Consider the following 25,835-nt stretch of genomic DNA (forward strand, 5'->3'; position numbering starts at 1 on the left):
ACCTTAATATTTCATGGAACCACATTAAGCTGTGGGTTTAGCTTTTAGTTTTATGTACATTTCAGTTCAATCTTTCAGATTATTATTCATAGTTTCAGTTCCGATCATCATCATCAAGGTTTTTTTTAACCATTTTAGGGTGAAAATTTAGTCATTTTGTATGTTTTGGAAGCACAACAATAGATGAACACATTACCATCACAAAGCACCTGTTCATTCTTTACTTTAAGCCAGGTGCTTTTCCTTTTATATATCCAGCTCTAGATGTTTAATAAGCTTACAACAGACTTGTGTATCAATACAAGTATCCTCATACAACGGTTCATATGATATGATCCTAACATGCATACAGTCTTTTTCAAAATAAACGTATGTCTTCACAGGAAACAACTTGGTTAGGTTTAGGAAAAGATTGTAGTTTGGTTTAAAATAACTACGGAAGTGGCGTTACTTAAGTGCGAAAGTTACATGACAAATAAATCAACGTTGACTTCTGGTTTCTACACAGGACATGAACAGCGGTCTACTTGGTGAAAGTCCAGTGTTTGTTTAACCTATCTACCACCCCCTTCCACGTAACTCAGTCGGTCGATATACTACGTCTCTTGCTCTGACCGAATGCAACAACGTCAACATTCAGCGTAGCCGTGGTTTGCAGAAACGTAGAATGGCAAAAAAAAAATTCTGGGCACCTTGGCTGGTAGTCGATTTCTTAAAGGCTAATCGGTAATGCTGAGAAACTAGAAAGAGTACATTAGATTTTTTAAAATGATCCATCCGAAAAACCCAGCCCTGTGTTGCCAACTCTTTTTCAATGAAAGTAAACAACAGAACTAGCTCCAAAAGTCCCCAAATCTCAAGAGAGAATCGTCAAGGAAAGAGTGCACGCAGGTAGGCCGTCCAATCGTTTCATTCAGGCTGAATAAAGGACGAGCTTTTACAGTCCTGCAGCCACAAATACCAGATGGTTTTTTTTCTCAGAGCATTTGATTTATTGATTAATGCCGGGATGTAAAGAGAATTAAAACTAATATAACAAAAAAAATATTTTGACAGCTCTAACAACTCTACCTTCTAATATAGACCACACAACTTAAATGCAGGTATGACACAAACAATGTGCACTTGCGGTCACACAAACACGCACACACACACACACACACACACACACACACACACACACACACACAGAGTAGTGATATCTCCTTATTCCAGTCATGTAAGCAATTTGTTGAGGAATGGTGCGTTACAGGCGTCAGTCATCCAGAAATAATCAAACCTCTGATCCACCGAGAGCCGGCAGCACACTGATCTCATTCTCAAAACACACACACACACACACACAGATGCACGTACTGTAGACACACACGTGAATGTGTGTTTTGTTGACTTCCCCACAGGGCCGCCTGCCTGCGTACTTCAGCCTCATGCCTCAGTGCTTGTGTCCAGGCTAAAGCCTGTTTTAATGTTGTGAGACAAACAGAGCAGGAGGTTCAGAGCTTTCAGCCTCAGTGCTGCTCAGTTTAACGCTGTAGGTCAGCTCAGTACGCCTACAGCCGTCTGAGAGGATACTCTCAACACAACGCTGGTCACTGTACTGTAGCTTCCAGAAACAGGTTCTTTAGGCTGTTTCCTGAACCTCTAAAGAGAGAATAACGTTGCGAGTGCAGATCCTAGAGTGAGGGGAAAAAGTGCAATTCTGAAAATGGATATGTGTTGTTTGTCTGCTGTTTTAGCATGTCTTATATAATTACAGTGATATGCAAATTTAATACATTGGCAGTGTTGGCTGCATTGGCTCATATACTGTATAAAAACATGTCTTTTCTTTGTGCCAATCATGTTGACTGTGTAGCGTCCCTGTTATAAGTAAAAGGTCCATGTCAGATTAAGCTGTTTCCTCACAGAGATAGCCCAGGTCCATCACCCTGCCGCTCTCAGCGGAGGACTCGAGTGATTGAGCCCCACAGGCCCAAAGGCTTAAAACCTCTTATCGAGGAGGGAGGAAAATGCATACGATAAGAGGCTGAATCGAAGCGCACATCTTGATACCTCTGTGCTCTGGTTCAGTGCCCCCTAATGAACCCCGAGAGGCCTCGCTGGGGTTATGACGGACAACCTCCCTCCCTCCTTTCCTTTCTGAAACTAAGCTTGGAATGGAAGATGTTATCGCTGTGACAGAAAAGGGAAGGGAAGTTTTTGTTTGCAGTGAGTGACGTTTTGCAAAGTGAGAAATGCTCTGCCATTTAATCCCACGCCGCTCAGCGGAGGGGGGGGCTGGCATTCATTAGATCCTAACGAGGGAAGTTGGTGGGGAAGACGGGGAACAGTAGACTGTGGCGTTATATATGCTGGTTAGCAGATTAGCTGAAGTAGTGGCGTGCTCAGTAGTAAAAGAGTTGTCGTCTGTTTTTAGTGCACCGCAGGATGAAACGTGTCACATTCAGTTTGTTGATGAGGTTCTTTTAAGTACCGATCCAAGTTGACCAAAACTCAAAAATTAAATTTAAAGCTATAAGGAACTTTCATTTTGTGTCGATTTTTGCAGTCCCACTCCATGTGGACGAAAGCGGAAGTGTTTCCGAGCACCAGACTCCCTTTAGAAAACCTCTCATTTTACTGCAGCAGGGTCTGACAGTGTACCCCATGCAGTCCTGGTTCTGGTTCTGCCGTGCCTCCCTTCCCTTAAGCAGGCCCCATTAATACGGCCTGGGCCTCCGGCAGCGTGGTGTTAGTATTGGCTTCCAGCGGACCGACGGAGCAGCGAGGCGAACCTCTGCTCCTGGCTGGAAGAGGAGCCGCTGCTGCTGGGCACGGAGCTCTCCGCCTCCCGCCAGAGCTCCGACTGCAGGTCGAAGCTGGATCTGGGTCTGTCCGCGGTGGTCTGGTCCCGCTGGAGTCTGAGCTGAAGGAGTTTCTGGTGAAACGTCTCGCTGATGGTCTCGTTTACTTATATAGGTCCTATAGAGGCATCAGTATAAAATTGAGACCGTTTCATAACCAGTTAAATGTTCCTCACAGTAACTTTGCTCTGTTCATCTTTGTGATAGTTCTGGTCTCAATTTGTTGCCCTGCAATGGGGAGCAGCACTAGCACATCTTTTTCAGACATACCGTCCCGTAAACTTAAGCCCACAAATTTCTAGTTTGAGCATTTCCCAAGTTTGCAGTGGGGAATTTAAAGCTGAACTAGAGGTTCATGAAGCCAGTCTGATGGGAGTGCACAGATGTGTCATTGTCTAAATGGCGTCTAAATTAGCTATTGAGGTAACTAACCGGCGACTGAGCTACATAATCTCTCTTGTGTACTTCCCTGAAGGGCACCAAAGGACACAGCCTTCAATGCAGCCCAGTTGCAGAAAACACACGAAAAATATGTTGTTGAAAGTCATGCTGAGCGTCACGAAAAAAAAGGGAAACTTGTGTCCATGTACACGAATCAAATAGATTACATTTTGTGACCATTTCACGAACTGCTGTGAAACTGTGTTGTTCAATCTCACCAAAAAACGATGCTTGAAGTGCACTCAATAGTTGTGGTGTAGTCTCGGCTGCCAACTTTTCACACATTTCAGCTTTCAATGAGGTAGAAATAATCTTTTCAATCTGCTTTTTTTAGCCACCTCTGTGGAGTTTTGATGCTGCTAGTTTTCGATCAGGATCAAAGCAAAGTTTTGAGAAAAGTTACAAAACTTGTCATTGTCAACTTCACACTTCACAGCAGTTTCTCGTTATCTAACCTCCCACCTCCATCCCTCTGACCAAATATGAAATGTTCATGCTCCAACACTGTGGAAACAACACGATCCGTGCAGCCGCATTCCTTCTCCTCTTTGCCTCTGTTTCTGTTTGCCCGGTGCAGATTGGGTTTCTAAAAGTCTCTCAGCTCTCCTTAATGCTTTCTGACGTGTTTTCAGACCGGCTTCATCGAGCAGGAGCAGAACAAAACTAGCCAGCGAGTTCTAATCCCATGAAAGGCCAACTTTCTGATTCCTTCGGTAGACCTGGTGTCAGCAGTGTTGCTTTAGCGCTGACCGGCTTATGCGTGATCGTTTTGACTGTTTGTACTCTGGAGTCCAAATCAACATATTTCATTTCTTTTTGGAGTTTTATTTTTACTTTATTTTAAGGTGGAAAGTACGTCATGACTTTGAACAGGGACTTTCCTCACAGGTCAAAAGATTGCAGGCGCCTGGGTTAGCTCAGTTGGTAGAGCGGGCGTCCATGTATCAAGGCTTGGTCCTGACCGCGGCGGCCCGGGTTCGAATCCGGCTTGTGGCCCTTTCCGCATCCACTCTCTCTCTCCCCCCTTTCAAGACTCTATCCACTGTCCTCAATAAAAAAATGGAAAAATGCCCCCAAAAAAATAACTTTAAAAAAAAAAAAAAGATTGCAAACATTAAATCTTCTTGTATTAAATTGTTTCTGCTTCTTTGTGCCCTCTCTCTGGAACAGAAAACTTTGCTCAGTCTCTCTGTAATTGAGGTGATGACACCTACGTCCTGTAATTCGTTTTACAGTGAAGACTCATGATGCTTTTGCTTACCTGAGCACATTTTTATGGGATCTTCAGGTTGCAAACAAACCTTCCTTCAAGGTCAGAGGAGTGTAAACACTCTTTTTTGGAAACTCTTAGAAAGTCATGCATATTTTTTCTTTTTTACTGCAGAGCTACAAGCAAACTTTTCCCTGTGGGTGTAAACTTTGAATAATTTTTGCATGAAATTATCCTCTTCCTTCCATTCTTGTTTGCTCAACGCTGTGTAATCTCTTTTCTATTCAAATTCCGCTCTATTGTGTTCATCTCATATTTATCATCCTTCTTCCTCCCCTCCTATCCTGACCTCTTCCTCCTCCTCCCTCCTCTCCTTTCATCATCATCTCAGTGGGTTGTGAGCTCTCGTTTCTCACTCGGGGTGTTTTTGCCTTCGAGTGGCCTGAGGATGAAACAGACCACTTGTTGTCTTGGACCTGGACAGAAAACAGAGGGGAAAGTAAGAAAGAAAGAGGAAAAGGCTTTCTGATTGGGATGATCAATTATAGCACTTGAGACAGAAAGGCTGTGAGTGGGATCATCAGAAGAAGTGGAGAGGGAGAAAGTATGTGATTAGAGGGAGTGAAGAGAGGCTGAGAGGCCCCGAGTGGTCATCATTAGAGACACTGAGTGTGGGGATGTTGGCTGTACAAGTGGAAGATTGGAGCACTTGCGGAGAAAATAGGTGGAAAAAAAGATGTAGACACATTTTCACCAAACGCTGCAAATACATACATGTCTCCTGTCAATCATGCAAATTCAGGATTTTTTTTTTTTTGGTGACAAAGATTGTTCTGTCGTGCTCAGTATTAACATATAAACACCGCCATCAGAGGATGTGTTTCTTGGAACAGTATTCATTTTCTTTCGCAAAAGATTGATGCAGTAATTCCAGCAATTTGATGGTTTTATAAACCCCAAACAGTCTGGCTTTGTGAGGCAGAAAAAATCATTTTTGTATTTTGCTCCAAAGATATCAGTACTGTTCCCGGCCCAATATTTCCTGAATACCTGCTTTAAATGTGGTTGACATTATATCATGTTGCAATCAATATTTTTTCCGCTTGGGCAGAAGCATACGCCATGGGCAGCCTTTTGCATAGTATCTTCATGCAGAAGATTTGCGTGTGGTTAATGTTGTGAAATGGTGGCGGTTAGGTTTAGGCAACAAAACTACTCGGTTAGGGTTAAAAAAACATCAGTAAAAATCACTCAACTTTTAGTTTCACACGGGACACGAACGCCGGTTCCCTGAGTAAAAGTCCTGTGTTTGTTAAAATTAAAGCAAAGTGCTAACTTGGGAGGAATGTAATACTGAGCAGTCTTTTCCAATGACTACTACGGTTAACCACCAAACAAGCTGCTGCTCCTGTTGTTACAATAAGAAAGAAATTTGTTTTAACAGGGAACAGTTAGAAAAGATCCTGGTGCTCAGAAAAGGGTGAATCAAGGTAAAACATTATGATATGATTGTAAAAGTCATGCATGCTGTAGGCAAAGAATATGTGATCGTAAACAATAACTTCCAGGCTGTATATTTGTTTATGTGTAAAAGAATGGAGAAAAGAAATCCAGCCTGGTGGACATCTGTTTTAGTATTAACCTGTAAATGAACCAGTGTAAAGCTTTACTTTCTTACTTTGTTTTTATACAATGAAAGTCTCCTTCATACAGGAAGGACACATTATCCGCTGTATCAGTAAGAGTGTTCATTAGCAGAGGTTAATTGTCAGGTTAATCCAGTGGAGTGAGAGCACTGTAAAGTCAGTTTTCATCCTCAGAGCTGGTTTAGGAGTGAAATGCATTAACCGAAACATGACACGGTTTATTATATCACTCACTACTGGTGTCATTCACCTCACATTCAAAGTGTATAGAATATCAAGGAAAGGAGATCGGTTTGTGGCTTTTAATCTCACACAATAATGACTGGAAGTTTTTAATCGATTCCTCATTAATCCCACAGAAACAATCACCGGCTTCCTGGTGTTTTAAGCTTCTTCATCATATAGTTAAACTTGTAGACAAACTTGTGTGGATCTATTTCTCCTTAAAATGTCTGGAGCAGTTCACGTCTGATGTCAGCAGTCTTAAAACCTTAACACAGGAGGTTATTACATGTGATAAAATACAACTTTATTGTTCACCACTGTGGAAAAAAATGTCTAACGTAGAAACTAATATTACACTACTGGTTGTAGTCATAAAATATTTTTAAAAAACATTTTTGATTCCCAAAGTCACCCTTTAGGGCCGCTCAAAGTCTCTAATTGAGTAAATAAGTGTCAGTTTATAGTTCATAACTTCAGCTTTAGTCCAAATTTTATATCATAAAGCTGTGCAGTCACTCAACGTCATCTGGGGCTTAATCATTTTTATATAATATATTTTTTTTAAGTATCAAAATCAATGCAGGAGACCAGAGATATCTTTTTTTATTCCACACATTTTTCTTCCTAGTCAAATCCTGGTGCCTACGTTACCCACAATGCAACTCGATCACAGACAGTTGTGTTGGAGATTCGGGTGTGTTATTCTAGTAGCGGTTAATGTAGCCTCAAGGTGAGATGAGGAGCGAGCTATACAGGGAAGTCTGGTAAACTAACTTCTTTTTAACTCCACACCCCCAGATTGTTTTCATTTTCATATTTGTAGTCTTCAGCCGATTTTTTCCTTTATCAGATTTCTCACAGCTCCCTCTGGAGCCACAAAAGGCTTTATACAACATTTTCCACATATGCAGATGTACTACCCAACACCTGCAAACAGACTTTAAATCCCCTTTAAATATTTTTTACGTTCTTTCAACTCACATATTACTGGAGCAAGCTCTCACAAATGTTCTTCCTGCACTTTTCTCTTAGTTAGATTTACCCAGCGTTTCCAAGGTGCAACTGTTTTTTAGCTCAGTTTGAAATGAAGTGTTTTAAATCAACTGTTTGTATTTATTGTAGCAAGAAATCTTGTCATCCAAGACCACCACACCTGGTACAACACTTTATCAAGGTGTGATTTTTTTGCATTCAGTTTCTTGGACGACAAACAACAAGCAAACATAAACTGTTATTTATCAACTTTGCAAGTGTGATATAACTAGATTCCAGGTTATAAAATACATAGTTTAATGTGATTTGTACCACCTTACACCATATTGATCTCCATTGAGAAATCTTCTCTTTCCTCAGACGTCAGCGTCTGTCATACAGCATTCAACATCTTGCTAAAGGGCACTTTAGAGAGATGAATGTTCGCCACATTGCTGCCCAAAATATGTAGAAATGTTTAGTCTGGTGGTAATCCGGCCTTCTGTCCCTCTCTCCCCCGGCCTCATTAAACAAATCTCCATCCTGTCTCCAGCGCTGCCAGTTGGCCTGTTGGCTCAGCTGTGTACAAACAAAACCACAAACAAACACAGAATGGATACAGCCACATGTCCTGCTGCAAATTATTATTTCATCCAAATATAACAATGAAAAATGCTTTGAAGTTTTTCTGTACGTTATTACATAAGCTTTCACTGTGTTCTTTACTTGCTTTCACGTAAAGAGTTTGACTTTCATCCGTTCCCTCTCTCGTTTATGAATTATCATAGATGGAAATCAGAGCTTTAAACTTCCGTCTGGTTTACTTTATATTGAATATCATTTATATTAATGTGCATTTATAAAGATAACAATCTGCACTTTCTACCCCCCAGAAGTGTTGCATATTTATATAGTTTTATCATCATTTCATGTTTATAATAATGGATTTACCCAAGTTCATAGGAAATGAATGATGATGTAGATCTATGTAGTTGCCTTTTTTAATATGTATACTACTTGATTTTCTATGATGCTCAGTATTGATGCAGCTCCTACTAACATAACAACTTACATTTTTTCATATTTATATTTCATTGCAAAACCAGGATTTAAATAGTGATCTAATGATAACAGTAAGGGGGAAATTAATAATATTTTAATTAAAACCACATCCATATCTGCTGAAGGGAGTGATAAACATATACACTTACACAGATACAAAAGGAAGCATTAAAACAGAAATAAAAACAGCTGTTTTCTAGATAAAAGTGCTACAACCCATAATCAAAAGCAGTCTGTTATTGTTGAAATTCAAGCTAATGCATTTTGTGAAAACCATGTCAACAGTCCAAAATGTCAACTTTTAAGAAAAAACAATTTATTGATATTATTTCTTTCGTTTTGGACATAGTAGAATTGTCTTAAAGGACCAGTGTGTAACATTTAGTCGGATATATTGGCAGAAGAGGAATATAATATTAATACATCTTTTGTTTAGTGCAATCACCTGAATACAAGAATTGTTGTTTTCATTAGTTTAGAATGAGGCCTGTCTCCTAAAACTACTAAGTAGTTATGTTTCCTTTTTTGTTTTGTTTTGTTTTGTTTCAATTTATAACGTTAACCATGTGTTTAAAACTGCAACCGTAATCTGATAGAAAATACATTTCCCTGGAAACATAATTGAAAAAGCAGTCCGCCATGTTTCTACAGTAGCCTGGAACGGACGAACCAAACACTGGCTCTAGAGAGAGACATTAGCGTTTCGCGTTGACCACAGTAGTTCTCCTACATGCTTGGCACAGGAGAGACGTTTCAGTTGGTTGCAATCTGCAAACTCACCGCTAGTTGGTGCTAAATCCTACACACCGTACCTTTAACCAACAAAAGATAATTTAACCCTTCAGTTTATCAGAAAATCCCAGAACTCAGACAGTGACAATAAGCTGATTGCAGCATGAAAGTTGATGTGTTTTAATGGAGTTGCTGAGATTTGTACATTGACAGCCCCCTTAGAAACACCATGTGGTTTGCTGTTACATCACATCACAGATGGCAGCATCATTTATAGCCTCATTTGGACTCATTTCAGTGTTGATAAGCATCAAACACTTTCACGTTAAAGTGTGTTTTTCAAACTGTGAAGTTTAATGCATCAAAGCACCAGAAGTGTATAAGTGAACTACAAGGATTTAACGCACCGTTTACATGGTGCACTTCATCTGAATGTGTTTAATTACCTTGTAATCGACGTACATGAATCAATCGATCAATAAAAAAGTCATCATTAACTTCCCCTAGCTCTCCCTACAACCACGTCTCTCCACCACCGTTGTTTCCAGCAGAGAGCTTTTAAGCAGCGATACAGTCACACTCACAGACACACAGTGAGACCAGCTGAGGGTTTAACGCCGCAATGTGGCAGCAATTTTGGGTTCCGCTCTGGCGAGGATCTGTAGCCTGTTTCCTTTTGAAAAGCCCTAAATGTTCGGGGCCGTCTGGAAGGTAAATTTCACGGCCAGTTTGGCAGCAGGAAGTGTCTTTGGTCAGGGTGTTTGTGTAAACAGCTCGTAATGGTTTTAGCCCGCGGTGAGGCCTCTGTGATGCACACACACACATACACACACACACTTGTACAGATACGTCTGCACTAAATATACATAATCAGTCACTGTACATTCTTCTCATTCAATGCACTGAAGCGTATATTACTGTATACAGATGAGACTCATTATGGCGGGTTTGTAATGAGTTTCTGAAATGTGCTTCTTGCGCTTGAATAGAGCTGTGTTATGGGCTGTTGTTGTTCACTAATATAATGTCACATTTCAATTTGCTTGTTCAGGAGTGTTTGCTTGAACCGATAACAGTTAGTCTACATGTTGGACATATAGCATTAATCTCTGTCATGTTCATCCTTTGTGCTTCCTGCCAAATGCTTCTTTTGTCAGATAAGAAACAAATTAGTGTTACATAAAGCATGAAAAGGAGCTCATTATCACTGTGTTTTTCATTCATGATGTAAACCTTGACTTTTTCATTTAAATGTATATTATCGCTGTCAATTTGTAAGTCTGTACTGACTGCAATATAAATGCATCCGCGTAAATATGCTTCGCTCAGAGCTAGTGACGTAGAATAAAACGTGAGCGAGGCTACTTATGGTGGGAGGGAGGGAGGGGAGGGGAGGGGAGGTGGATGGGTCCAACAAACACAGGACTTTCAACCAGGAGAACGGTGTTCGTGTCCCAAGGTGTCGCTGAGATATTTTGAAGTTACGTTAGTGACGTGTTTGTGACGTGTTTTCCGTACTTGTGTTACGTTGCTTGTAGGGCTGTCAATCGATTAAAATATTTAATTGTGATTAATCGCATTATTGTTCATTAATCGTACGTTTTTATCTGTTCAAAAAGTACATTTAAGGGAGATTTTTCAAGTATTTAATACTCTTATCAACATGGGAGAGTGCAAATATGCTAGTTTATGCAGATGTATGTATATATTTATTATTGGAAATCAATTAACAACACAAAACAATGACAAATATTGTCCAGAAACCCTCACAGGTACTGCATTTAGCATAAACAATATGCTCAAATCATAACATGGCAAACTCAAGCCCATCAGGCAACAACAGCTGTCAGTGTGTCAGTGTGCTGACTTGACTATAACTTGGTCGAGGGACCCCTTTGAAAATGGCCATGCCAGTTTTTCCTCGCCAAAATTAAGCTTAAGTTTGGAGTGTTATTTAACCTCCTTCACGACAAGCTAGTATGACATGGTTACACATTTGGCAGCAATTACAGCCTCGGCGTCTTATTGGGTATGACGCGACACGCTTTGCACACCTGGATTCTTCTCTGCAGATCTGTTATAGTCAAATACGTGTCTCTGTATCTTTAAATGACTAAACCATACAACGACCATAAAATGAAAACAGTAATTTGACTCCCACTCCTTTGGACTTTTATCACATCGTAAAAACAGTCAGCTGGATTATGATTCAAGTCAGGATCAGTTCTGAGAACACGTGTATTTCTACTCAGCTTGCATTTAGATGTTGAACACATTAAGTGGTCGTGGATACAGCCATGGTGTTTGACCATCTCTCTCTGCTGTTTACTATCGCTCCTTCATGTACCACTGATGTCTCGTAACAAAGTCAACCTGCAGTCAGCTTTGACAGCTTCTCCCGTTCACCCTCCTGTAACCCACACTGTGTGATCACTTTTCCAGTAAGCAGGGATCGGACTGTGTTGAGAAATGACTCACTTTCCATCAGGAGACGGTTATGAGGCTTTAACTAAGTGTATTATGCATTCACAAAGGCCAGAGAAGGCTGAACTGTTTGGCAGTGAGGAGGGCACCAGGTCTGATACTGATTCTACTGTTGGAAAATAAGCTTATCCTAGTGTTGAACTTCAGTCTGTGTAACAGTGGTAAATCAGCGGTAGTCTGCTTTTTAAGATGTAGATGAAGATGTTGGTCTGCTGAACTGCTGTTTCATAATACCAATATGTCAGTAGAGATGTATCGGTCACCAAAAAGCTGATTCTGTGCCGGTCAAATTTACACGCATGCACCGCACGATGGTTCAAGCACAGCACTATGCACACCGCCACAGACAGTAACTGCCAAATCGCAGTGACCGTCTCTTCTGCCAACAGCGGGTTTCTCCTCTTACTCCATGTGCAGTCAGTAGGTGGGGGGGGGCAGGCATGTTAATACAATATAAAAAAATATATATTTATATATATATATATATATATTGTAAATAGATCCTGATTCATAAATAGCTTTGTATAAATAAATAGATAAATACATAGTTTTGGATGGATAAATTATTGACTATTTTCTCTGATTCTTCTCCGATATGTAAATACTATTTACATATCATGTTCAGAACTTATGAACTTACTTATGAATTTTGCAATAGAGAAAATTTACAAAAATGTTTGTTTATGCTGTCAATTATAGTTCCTAACAAAAAAAGAAAATCAGAGTCGTTGCTTCTCTAATTTTGTATATAAATATGCAGTTCTCATATAAATAAACACAGGGATGGGACGGGAGTCATTCTTCCGGTATTTGGGACTGGACAGAATTTTGTTTTTAACTCTGTCATGGGATTGGGATGGGACGGGAGATTTTTGTGAGAGTGGGATAGGACACAAATGAAAATCCACTCCCGTGTCACCCTCTAGTCCTCTGTTCATTTTATGTCATAATTGATCTTAATTAGTATTCTTATAAATTATCTTTTTTTTTTTAATATGTCATTAGGCCTGCAAATAACATTTATTTATGTACAGTTCTGTCCTGTGTTTTCAGGTATTCTGTCCTTCAGAACGGGAACCACACAGAGCAGAAGAAGAAGTCTCTGCACACCGTCACAGAGTCCCACGAGTCCTGTTTGTGACCAACGACGACTCCTCAGTCACATCTCCAATGACCTCGGCTCTCACGCCGTCACCACAGAGACGACGCCTTCACAGCTCAGACTCAACGCAGACGCTACAAAACCCAGCTGATCTCCTAAGAACAGAGACTTTATTGGTCCAGTGAGGAATATGACGTTGTGCCGAAACTCATCCTGAGGTCTTTAAAGGTGGCGTGGGACCTAGTGGACTGATGCTGGTTCTGTCAGACTGAGACTGAGCTGTCCCAGTCAAACTGAATCAGAGCCAGGATGTGATCCCGTCAGCAGGCCCGCCGGTCGCTACCTGTGAAGCTCTGCTGGTCTTGTGGAGAACCGGCAGCTTCGGAGGAATGTGTAGGAAGAGTTTCACAGCACGAGATGTGATTACTGACTGACTGGGAGTCGTGGAAGTGAATTATGTTGCCAAAGCTATTTGATATTACACACAGAGGACCTATTTCTGATTATATATGATGCTCCTTGTTGTTTTCCACTACAAAATCAGAAAGATTGATAGATTTTTAGAAGGTTATTCATGAGAAGAGGCAGAACAATATTTATTTTTGCTGAACATCACGTGTTTCAGCTGTGACACGGAGCCGAAGACCCTCTCCCAGGTCGAAGTCTCCCCGCTTTGCTAAATCCCCACTAAGCCGAAAGGAAAATGTGTTTGCAAGGCGGCGTTAAGTCCCCTGACCTAAACTGTGGAAGTGCATTATTAGCGAGACTGCTCGCTTCCCGCTCCGTGTTCATCGCTCCATGAGGCTCCGTCTGAAGGAGAGGTTAGAGGATCACATCGCAGAAAAGCTGCTCATGAATCATTCGACGTTGTGACGACGAGGTTGGAGCAATATGTGCATGGTTGTGATGTGTGTTGCCATGGCGATGCATGTATGAGTGTGCATGTGTGATGTTCGTATGTATGAAACGCCCTTGTCCCGTCATCCCACGCTGCGTCGCCCCCGCTCCATTTCGACACACCATTTATCCCCTCCGCCTCTGCTCGCCTCTGAAGCCACATTAAAGAATGTACCAGAAATATTTCCATTTGTTCATATTCATGGAAACGGAGAACACTAACGCCAACTACCCATAATGCAATCACATCCTTTTTTTAAAACACTCAGTTATAATTATTTTATCTGTCATTCCCCTGCAAACCGTCGTCTCTCTGACAGGATAAAACTTACTCTCCACACAGTAATTAATGCTGCTGCCACTTGAATACATGTAACACACAGTGGAGAAATGTCTTCATTTAGACTAATCATCTGAAACCTGCAAATCACTCCAGCACATGCAGCCATTATAGAAGTTTAACCTACTCCTGCTCAGGCTGGTCTCATACACCGTTCGTAGTTATACCTACAACAAGTAATGCACTTTAATTTTTATATATTCCACAAGATTAATTTGTATGCAATTAACGTAATCGTGAACCAGGAAGAATAAAGAGCGGCAAACGCCGTGAAGGGAAGAGGTTTGAGTGGGTGAAAAAATACCAGACTTTCCCCCAGGAGACCGCTGTTCATGTCCCGAGTGAAGCCAGAAATCAACGTTGATTCAATTGTCACCTAATATGCTAACTTAAAGCAGCAGTGGGTAGAAATGGAGCAAAGGTGATTAAACAAGTTATTTGAGTAGTGCATCAGACAGGTAATCTGAAAGAAATCATGTGCCTCTGTGTCCTCTGGTGTCCTCTGGTGCTCCTAATGGCATTTGCAAGATTTCACAGACCGGAGGAAAACAGTCAGAACTGATCTAGAGTCTGCCCTCTCTGAGCAGCTGTCAATCACTCGCAAACTCAGATCAAACAGCCAATAGGAAGGCTTTCTCTCTCTAAAATGACCTGTGATTGGCCAAAGTCTCCCGTCACAGGGTAGATTTTTTAAAGCCTGAAAACAGAGTCATGAGGAGGTGCAGAAGTCTAGTTATCTCTCAGAACACTTGAATTACAATATGCTGAAAGGCTATTATGGAATTGTTGCCCAATGATGCCAAAAATATTCTGCCTACTGCCACTTTAAGTAACACACTTATTTTAGGCCAAACCACAATCTTCTTTCAAAGTAGTTTTGTTGCCTAATCCTAATGAAATCGATCTTGTCCTAAGCCTAACTAAGACAACTAAGGTGTCTTCTAGAGCCAAAGCAGAAACCGAAGTTAGTTAGTGCACAAACACAAACCTCTCCAATCAGTTAATCAGATGAAAACAGTGTTGTGCACTGATCCACCGGCACAAAGACAAACCAAAAAGCTCTTGACTGGAAACACTGGGCGGGCGAACGTAATTATAAATCCCTCCAGAGACGAGCCCATTGACCCAGTTTAGAAAGTCACAGTTCAGAGGAAATATCCAATCTGAAACTTGAGAAATAACACCAGCTCTCATGTTACTCCAGATACATAAATATGAGCCTCACACATCACAGAGAGAGGAAGAGGAAGGTCAGCTGCTTCAGTCAGACCATCAGACATGATGTATAGATCAGTTCAATTCAATTCTTTACCCTCATGTTAGAACATTTAACATTGCCGATGATGAAATCTCCACATTTGTATCCGTAAAACGTGTTTATTAGACCAGAAAGTCAACATTAATCACATTTCAGTGCTACAGGAGAGCTCAAAATCTATATTTAGGGCCCGAGCACCGGCGACGTCGGGCAGCGAAGGCCCTATTGAAACTGTAAGAATTATTATTCTTAAAATTAATTTCATTTTTGAAGACCTGAAGGTGTTCAAAAAGTTAAACTTTGCACACTAATCAGACGCGGAGTATAATTTGTTATTTTAAGGGTCTCGGGCTGCGGTGTTGCAAAATGGCTCGCTAGCGCCCCCTACGAAGTTGGCAAAATTGAGCTCTTCGTTCAGGTTTCACCTACATGTATGAAATTTGGTAGGCAGATGTAACATGTGGAGACGCACAAAAAAGCCTCTTGGAGGTATACCGAAAACCCAACAGGAAGTCAGCCATTTTCAATTCAATTTGCCATTTTCAGCCATTTTTTTTTGCTTTTTACAGGCCGTGTACTTTAACGAACTCCTCCTACAGATTTAATCAACAAAAATGCAACAAAACTACTTGGTCAGGTTTAGTAAAAAAAACATCAGGGCTTGGCTTAAAAGGATTACGTTTGTTACGATATTTAAGCTTCGGAACATGAACAGCAGTCTCCTGGGTGAAAGTCTGGTGTTTGTTTGACCCATCTATCCACCCGACCTCCTCCCTACGGGGATTTTGTCACTCTTTATACTACTTCCTCCTTTGCTCCCGCCACTAGAGGTCCGCACCTAACAACAAATATGAATATGGCTCGTAATCATAGACTGTATAAAATATGGACATAGTCTCCGTGACATCACCTGTAGGTTTCTGAAGAAACAGCACCCACCTGTCACTCAAAGAGGCCACAACCTAAATTACTGTATGTCTAACTTTCAGCCTTAATATAGTTTAAACGGGTTAGTTTTATAAAAAATTCACGTACAGTTATCATGAACGGGGATATTAACTATAAAGTGCTGTTGGAGCCTCAAGTGGCCATGTGAGGAACTGCAGTTTCTGGCGTTGGCTTCATTTCTCAGCACCGGAAGTTACCGCTCGGTCGTAATAAACTGCTTGGTATGCTCCGTATATTCCAAAGAGTTATTTCTTTCCAAAATGTGGGAAAAGCCAGGTTCTGCTGAGGTGTCGGGATCAACAACAGACAAGTAGAATATGCTGCTGGAGTAGTTTGTTATGTTTCTGTGGACGTTTTGATAAATTTCCCTGCTATGAAAATTGGAATCTAGTTGCTTAAACCACAGAAGGAAATAGCTTCTTATGATCCCAGACAGGAGTTAGTCCTCAGTTCATCATGTGTTACACTCGACTTTCCAAGCTATCAGATGTCAACATATTTCCCCTTCTATCCATAATCCCTTGCAATTTCCAGTAATTTCCGGTAGTTGGTTCAGATGATGATCTTCACCTCAGTGCTCTTGGAGGAGAACTAAAGTTTAGTTTGTTTTTGGTGCAACATAACACGTCTAAAATGCTCAGTGTGACAGAGAACAGGTCAGTGAACGGCCACGCAGACATCAGCAAAGACAACCAGAAGAGTCTCTTTCTGAATATACCGCAAGTAAAATATAAAGTTCTTATATAAAGTCAATCATTTCAAGTGCAAATTCAAGATGCTTCGTCTCTCTGACGTTCTCTGCTTGACCCATGAACTCACAAGTCTCATGAAAAACTCATGGAAAGTTCTTCTGCATGCTGAATGTTTGTGGCTGCTTCAGTATCGTTGGATTTTCTGCAGTGCAAATGAATTTTTCAGCATCAAAAATAGACAGAAAATGGGAAATGTTTCCTATTCACTGATGAACAAGTATAAAAAAAGTAACATGTATTTGTTTTTGATTGTTTCTTTTTCCAAAAACTGTGACCTCGTCCATAATTGAAGCACAAGCACTTTTTTGTGATTTAAGGTAGGATTAATTAATCAGTGTCATCAGTTAGTCTGATATATTTTATGAAGTTATTACAGCAAATAGAGTAAAAGTTTATAATCCCTCTTAAAAAACAACCTGTGGGTGTTTTTAAAGTGCATTTGAATATTATTTATTTTCTTATATAATGTATATTGCAAATGTTCATAAGATAATTAAGATCTAGATGACTTATTTTGATATTAAACTCTGATTGTGCATAAGGACCAGTTACTTATTGATCTGTTCCTCCTAATTAATGTTCATTTTTAAACCCTTCCAGTTACAGAGAGAAAGTTTTACTGCACGTGATGAAAAAAGAAAGAGTGGAGACAAAATCTGTAATAGCATTTCTTTTTCTTAAAAAAATAAAAATGATTTTTGATATTAAATTACAGAAGCTCAAAATTGTGATATTTTCATCAGTTAACTGTGAAACGTGTAGATTATGACATAGAAAATGACAAATTTCTCATTTCATTTTGACTTAGATTGGTTAATTAACTAATTAACCTCAACGTCCTGATGATTTTGGATTTCCAACATTGTGTGGGAGACTGAAATTAGTGTCACAATCAGAAATTATTCATGATTGAAAATGTTTTTACACCTTTGATTTTTCCTCCAACAAATAACTCAAAGATTTAAACAGCATCACACAGGACCTTTTTTCACTTTTCAAATTTAAACAAACTTTTCTGTGGAGTTTTCTATTCTATAGCGTTAACGCTACATAATAACGGTGAAGTTTCCTCCTTGTGTTCTTCACTCACATGACTTCTCTCTGCTGACTGAGGCCACAAACGTCTGTAAACAAAGACGGCAGAATATAAACTAAATAAAACAGAGACGTTATAAGTCCTGAGAGGTTGCTCATTCAGCTTTTTTTTTTATAAGTGATCACATTCATGTTTTCAGCATCTTTAAACCCACAATTTTCTTTTCAAACAAACGTCTGTTTGTTGTTTTTCCATAAATATAAGAAAGAGACAGACAGGAGACGTTGTGGCTCGAGTGTCGTCGTGCAATTTCTTTTATTTTTCTATATTCTGCCTTTACTTTGCTTTTCAAAATCCGCCCACGTCCGCGGCTGCAGTTTCCATGACATCTGTGTAATGTCAGGCGTGTGTGTGTGTGTGTGTGTGTGTGTGTGTGTGTGTGTGTGTGTGGGAAGCTCCTCAACAGTCTAATATTAGGAAAGTCAAGCACGCCTACCTTCATGAAATTTAATGAGCCAAAAAGTGTACGAAAGGCCATTTTTGGAGATGAACCAAATACATTATGAGATACAAAAAAAAAGAAAAAAATCAATGTGAGCGCTCGAGTTAGGATCCATCTGAGAGATTCAGAGGGTCATGAAAGTATTTTCAGAAAACCCGCTGCCAGAAATGGAAGTTAGAAATCTATATTTTTCTCTTCACTATACTTGAAAGACACAGTCACACGTCCGTCCACCTGTGAAGTGCCAGCACTCAAACTCCTCAGTTCATTAGTGAGCCTGATGTTGGACTCAATACACAAAGTTAGCGTTAAAAACTCAGAGCTCAGAGTGCTGGAGGTGATCTGCGGTCAACTGAAAGAGTTTATACAAAGCAGAAGAAGGTTTAGAGCCAGAGAAGCAGCACTGCCACTAATAGAGTGCCTCAGGAATGAGTCCTCAAACCCAGAAATTACCATTATAGCACATTCTGTTCCCTCGTCTGTCAATGGGCTTTTAGTTGGATGCCTGAAATTATGTCTGTGGTTAACACAAGCTGAAAAGATTTTAACGTTTTGTTCTACGACATAAAACACGTCAATAAATACCCCACTCGTGACTTTTGAAGCCTTTAAAAAAGGTTGTTTTTACAAGTGGCTTAATGAGACTATACTAAATGTCATCACGTCGACTGGTCCTCCTTTACAGCCTCGTTGTATACAGTATACTCACGCTCATGTGACCGTGGTGTAGTTTGTTTATAGCCTAATGTTAGCTTTTTACTTGTGATCGCATTCACGCTTCAAAAAGTGGTGTTCATTTGTTGAGATTATCTTGCTAAACAAAACGTGTAAGTATCATAAACATGTGTTTACCACAGATCTTATTTTCTGCAATAATCCAATGGAAAAACCACATTGGGTTTTTGTCGAGGGAACCAGGATGATGCTAACTTCCTGGTTGACCTACAAAAATATGTCATCCCTGCAGCACTCAACTAAATACAGCATGTGTTAGTCCTTTACTAACTTCCTGCTGGATTGGTGACGGTTGCATTGTTGGAGAAATCACATAATTAAGATATTTAATTCCATTAATAATCCATTCATTTCCTCTTTACCTTAAGCAGAATCTGTAGCCTTTAAAAGCCGTTTGCCTCCTAAATATGCCATGATCATGATGCAGAGTGTATGTCACATTCATTTCCAAAATAACATTTGTTTTTGGAAACCATACCTGTAGTTGATGGTTCAGTATTTCTTCAAATACAAACACTCCAGTAAGCAAGAGTTTATCCAGACTCCTGTCTCCTAAAAACTACGTTCCCATGCAACTAAACTGCATTGTGAATTAAACGTATTTTGTTGTGGATTACATTTGTTTTTGATGTATCACAAATACGTTTGTAATCATAGTCCATGGATGTCCACAAAGGGAGGAGGTTGGGGTGGTGACTGGTCAAACAAACACAGGACTTTAACCCTTTAGACAGCTGTTAGTGTCCCGTGAGAAACCAGAAGTCAACCTTCACTTTAATTTACATCCATAGCTTATTAACGTAACAAACACAATAATTTTACAACACAGTCTCACGTCAGTTTGTGAAATAGTCACAAAATTGAATCTATTACATATTACGTACATAGACACAAATTTCCCTTTTTTTTTGTTACGCTCAGCACGACTTTCAACAACGTATTTTTTGTGCGTTTTCCTACAAATGTCCAGCAACACGTGTCAATTTCCGCTCCAGTCTTTTCAAAATAAAACTACTTAGTTAGGTTTAGGAAAAGATTGTGGTTTGAAAAATGTTTTAAAATTAGTGTCCATGTACACAAATCTATACATTACATTTTGTGACTATTTCACAAACTGCTGTGTGACTGGGCTGGATTTTAAGCCAAACCATGATGTTTTTTTATTAAACCTAATTTAGTAGTTTTGTCACGTTTTTTGTTTTGTTTCAGTTCACAACGTCAACCATGTTTTTCAAACCGTTTAAGACTGTGACAGTAATCCAGGAGAAAATATGTTTCCATTGAAGCGTAATTGAGAATGTAATTTAGTTGTATGGGAGCGTAATTTAGTAGGAGACAGAGTTACATACAGGTGGGACTTTTATTTTCAAAATGCTGGATTATGCACTTCATGTAACCGCACAGATAATATCTGGTACCGAAGTTTTCAGCGCAGCCTCTTTGCCTTTTTTATTTGCAAAATGAAATATGTCTCATGTTTTTATCATCCTACCTGCCTTCTTCAACGTCAGTTGCAGAATATCTCAGATGCAGCCGCTGTCTGAGTCTCACGTTGTGACACATTTCAAGGAATAGTTTGGTAACTTGTGACTGAGAGGATTTACAGGATACAGGACTAGTTTGGACCCTTATCATTAAAGTAATAATCTCGAAGATTTTCAATTAGATAAATGTCTGTTAGGTCATTATGTAACGCTGAGTGAGGTAACACACAATGGTGATGCATTTGCAATACAGAGAGGCAAAGTCCCGCAACTTCCGGTGGGACTTTGAAGGACTTTGACTCTCTATTACAAACTGGGTGTCTGCGGCAACATTTCCGGATATTCCCGACACTGTTCAGATCTCTGGGAAGTGAGATCCAAAAACACACCTGAAATTACCACTTATCGCCACAGGTGGCGCCAAAGAAAACAAAACGGAGATCTTTAATATTGTAACTTTAAAGATAGAATTATATAAATGTGGTAAAAAAAGCAGGATCTGGACAGTGGCTGCTTTTTGTGCAACTTCCTGAGTTATATTCCACGTCATTCCTGCTCCCTTCCATCCCTTTTATAATTTATTAATTTGCAGTTTACAGCATGAATGTGTATATAAAGAAAAAAAGTCCCACAAACTGTCCAAAGGAGACGAAACAAAACAACTTTTTATAAAACTCTTCAGTATTTATTTTGACAGAACAAAATGGGTATTTTCATGTATTAAAAGAACATTAAAGGCTTCTCTTTCAGGGAGCTGAGATGTGTTTGACTTGTTTCTGTTGCTATGTGACAGTTCTGATAATTAAAGATTAAACAGATGTTGATAATCCTGCTGTTGACTTTTCTTTGTGTCTTCGATAACAGCGAGCGCGTCGGTTCCCCCGCTGACGAAAGCGCCATTAAAGCGCTCACTTCACTCAAAGGATTCGTGTTTCCTCGCCGAGCTAATCCGCGCTCGGGCTTTCTCTCTGTTTCCTCTTTTGTAAGTGAAACGTTGATGACTCTGAGGCACTCATGAAGATTAAGACGGCATTCAGAGAGAAAAACTCTTAAATTTAAGACACATAAAGGGCGTCTTCTTAGCAGAGATACTCTGTAGTGATGAATAGAAGGAGCATTACACATCATATCAGTCTCTTTGTATTCATCAAATCATATTTTTATTATTTATCCGTTCTGATCTCTGTTGACCAAATGAGAAGAAACATGTCTCATGCTTTGGGCTTTTGTTTTCATTATTATGTATTGATTATTGAGAGGAGTGACCACATCATTGTTTTGCAAGTCCAAAGTTCTAAAGCTTGAGTTTCGTGTCCTAAACAAGTCATAATGCACTCTTCAACAAACGTTCTGCCATTTGCGTCATTTGCGTACATTTTGAACAGATAAAAAATGTGAGATTAATCGCGATTAAATATTTGAATAGATTGACAGCCCTAATTTACACACATTCTCCCTGACTGTTGCTGTGACACATTATTTACTATTTCTCCATTAGCTTGAGATTTTGGAGACTCAGGAGATGTAGTCTGGCTTTAGATAAATAAATGGGTCTTTTCTTTGCTATTCGCCGATGAAACCAAGTCATCACTATTTGTAATAAATGATAGTTGTGTAATCCTTCACTGTCTGTCTTTAAAGAAGTCTCCACTGATACATCGGTGTTATAAAAGTCCCTAGCAGTGTGTTGGTTTGAATAAAACTGCCTTCGAGGTGAAGAAAATAACTCTTTTTTATGAAAACAAATCTTCCAAATTCATCACTATGTCTCAACTGTCTTCTTTCAGTGTGCAGTCATTAATCTTGAGGAACTCACTCACTGATGAGATCTGCAGGTTTAAAGGAAAAAAACTCACCAAGAAGTCTCGACAGCAGCTATAAGGCGTCTGGCCTCTGTTTATCACTGATGTCAAATAATGAGTATATATACTTTAGTACAGTCAATACAATACAATACAATCAATTCCACAGTGCAGAAAATACTCTGCTAGAAGTAAAAGTCATGCATTGAAAAGTATACCTAAAGTATCAAAAGTAAAAATACTTTTTACACAAATTGGACATTTCAGAAGAATAAATATGACATTATTAGATTGTAATGATGTGATTGTTGCAACTGGTACTCAAACACTCAAGTAAACCACAAGTACTTCAAAGTTGTACTTAGGTACAGCACCTGTTACTTTCCACCACTAGTACTTCAGTTCATTTTGCTTAGTGTAATCAGTGGTATAAAGTACATTTACTCAAGTACTGTAGGTTACTTAAGTACAATTTTGACATACTTGTACTTTACTTGAGTATTTCCGTCGTTCTGACAGCTTTAGTTACATGTTACATGAAAAAAACACATGATGGTGTATAGTACTGTACTACTAATCTACAAAGTAGTATGCAAAGTATCTATAATTGGCTCCGAATTGCCAAACTACAACATTAAGATGCTCTGACATGTTTTCATTAGTGATAAAAACAGAATAATATAATATCTTATAATAATATAACACTGAGAGGCATACTATATAATGAGTACTTTTGATACTTTAAGTACATTTTGCTGATAATACTTCTGTACTTTTACATAAGTAACATTTTAAATCCAGGACTTTTACTTGTAATGGAGTATTTTTAGACTTTTTAGTACTTCCGTAGTAACACCACAGTAGAACTGAAGCTAGTAGTAAGTTGTGAATTGAATTTGGTTGGACTTATTCCTGTTTTCTGTTTTTTATTGACAGTTGATGTAAAGCTGTAAACTGCAGGCCAGCAGGGAATGCCTCCAGCAAGAAACGGATCTATTGGTTTCTGTGTTCAAAGTGAGTCACAAACAAGTCAGAGCCGAGTGCAGGGAGCAACGCTGAGACCCACGCACACCAGCATATGTTCACACATATACTGATAAACATTCATGTAAACACATACACACACACAGACTTTCATGAATAATGAAGCACTAAAAGAATAATGAATAAACACATACATATTTCTCATCATTTGCCTGGCAGTGAACTTTTGCCGTTCTGCAGACCGAACTTCAGTTTTAGTTTTAAGGCTTTTCACTTTGCTGCGGCAGCATGTTTTGGATTCGGCTCAGTCGGACTCTATTCATCTCCACAGACTGTAATTTCTGCCGAGCGTCGATAGAGTCAAACCTGGAGGATAAATATCCTCAGAGAAAAACACATCAACCAGGGCAGCACTTTTTTACAAAGCATAAAGTGGTATTGTGCTGTGGTTCTTGGACATGTGCTGACAAAAGTGCAGTTTCACTTATATAGCTATACATACAGTATATGTTTGGAGACTTTTAACCTTTGAGGTTATAACAGTCATTATGGATTTTTACTTCACAGTGAATGTGAGTCTTGTTTACTGTTTTTACCTGTAATGTGTGGTGTCAGTAGTAACCCAGCTGTTAGTATTTCAGCACACAGCTCAGCTGCTGATTGATCCACACAGTACTGAAAGATTAGAAGCCAAACATTTTTGATCCGTTTTCTTTGCTGAGTTTTATGCAATTTAAATATTGGCAAAAAAAATATTCATAAAAATATTTTAAAAGGCGAAGGATATATTTTCGTAGGATATCATACGAACTGTTGTATGAGGATACGTTGAATAATTACACCACGCTTAGCCTTCTAAATAAGACTAATGTAAAATGCATAAAATACAATTTTACTTACTAACATTAAATTGCACAAAAGATAAATAAGCCCCCAAAAAACAAGACTGATTTAAGAGTTGGCTGCTGAGAAGCAGCAACTTGGATGTTGTAAAAAGGATGAAGTGATTTGAATGAATTTTGTACAGGATTGCCAACATGTTTGAAGTCTTTCCATGTTGATTTTTTTTATCAAAATGAAAATTGGAAATGAATTTGAACTCTTCAGGTATGCACTGGAAAATGATTGGCAGTAATAATATGCAATTTTAAGATAATATATTAGTTGATCAAACTAATTGATTTGATACTTCTATCAACTTGCTGTGTTTGCTAACTTGTCCTATTTGTTGTCCTTCCTTTTGGTAGGAAGTATTTCTGTATTTTATAGCAATAGAGCTCCTCCAAATAAAAAAAAAAGAGAAGGAGACAGTGACATAAGCAACAAAAGCAAGATAAACAGAAAAGCTGCAGAGACTTAAAGACAAGACATGCAGACAGAGATAGTGAAGTTAGCGCAGCAGCCAGCCCACACATCGAGTCTATTCAATTAGGAAGAGCAAATCCTTCCTGACGAGAGTTTAATGTGGTTACAGATCGAGGACAGCTCTCTGACTGTTCCTCGTCCGTGGCAGCGACAGACTGTCAAGGGAACAGACACCAAACTAATAAATCATACTATGAAGTTAAGCCACAGCGTGTATCCTTCACACTGATTGATATAGGAGGGATTTTAAAACTTAACTTGTCATTATCAGTTGTTATATTTGGAATCAGTTCTGTACAAAGTGATCTGCCAATGACAGAATCCATAAAAGCTTCACCTCTGTTTGCCCTTAAGTGTCTGTCTTCAGATTTGTACTGCAAAGTCCTTTAATCACCTGTTTGAGTCCATCTAGAATGAACAGATTAAATCAAATGACACTGACCATGTACAGGCCCCGTTAATGTCCTGCTCAGAGGCCACATCGTGATGAAAATGTACCTCGGGATGTGTTTGTTGTGTCTAGTTGTAGTTTTTTTTTTTAGACCTGGTCCAGTGTTGACCCTAGTTCTATTTGTTAAGCGTCTTTGAGTTCCTTGAATTTATTATTATTATTAGGAGCAGGAGTCATTACTGCAGGCTTGTTTTCACTCATGAGAAGCTTTATGAACTGTGGGTTGATGGTGCGTCACACTGTTCCCCGTCTACACACCACATGCTGTCTTTGTTATTAAAGAGTGCCCACTGCAAGACACAGGAAACATGCATGGGGAGGTGGAGAGAACTGGACCTCTGAGTGGGTTCTTTTAAGGGATAATGTACAGCGAGCAGGTCAACAACACACAATCCCACACAGTTCCGCTTGCTGTACATTATTCTGCTCATTACACAAATACTTACTTAAGAAACCAATAGTTTGACACAAAAACTGTGCGTCAGACTCCGAGATCAGAACTACGTCCATAGCAACAGTCTGTTATACATAGCAGCGGTCTGCTATAAAGAAATAACAGAGTAT

The 25,835-nt window shown here is 39.4% G+C and overlaps 2 protein-coding genes across 5 annotated transcripts in view; both read left to right on the forward strand.

Annotated features, from left to right (window-relative positions):
- htr4 (5-hydroxytryptamine receptor 4) overlaps positions 1-14,913 on the forward strand; it is a 165,915-nt gene extending 151,002 nt beyond the window's left edge. For 2 of the 4 annotated variants that reach the window (XM_074649021.1, XM_074649022.1), the window contains exon 7: positions 12,650-14,913. In XM_074649021.1, the coding sequence (XP_074505122.1) occupies positions 12,650-12,902 (253 nt within the window). In that variant the 3' untranslated portion in view covers positions 12,903-14,913. The remainder of the gene's footprint in view (positions 1-12,649) is intronic. The other 2 variants (XM_074649023.1, XM_074649024.1) reach the window with 2 other exon arrangements.
- pde6a (phosphodiesterase 6A, cGMP-specific, rod, alpha) overlaps positions 1-25,835 on the forward strand; it is a 221,754-nt gene that overhangs the window by 110,142 nt on the left and 85,777 nt on the right. The window lies entirely within an intron of this gene.

Source organism: Sebastes fasciatus, chromosome 10 (genome assembly GCF_043250625.1).
Source record: "Sebastes fasciatus isolate fSebFas1 chromosome 10, fSebFas1.pri, whole genome shotgun sequence".
NCBI lineage: Eukaryota > Metazoa > Chordata > Actinopteri > Perciformes > Sebastidae > Sebastes > Sebastes fasciatus.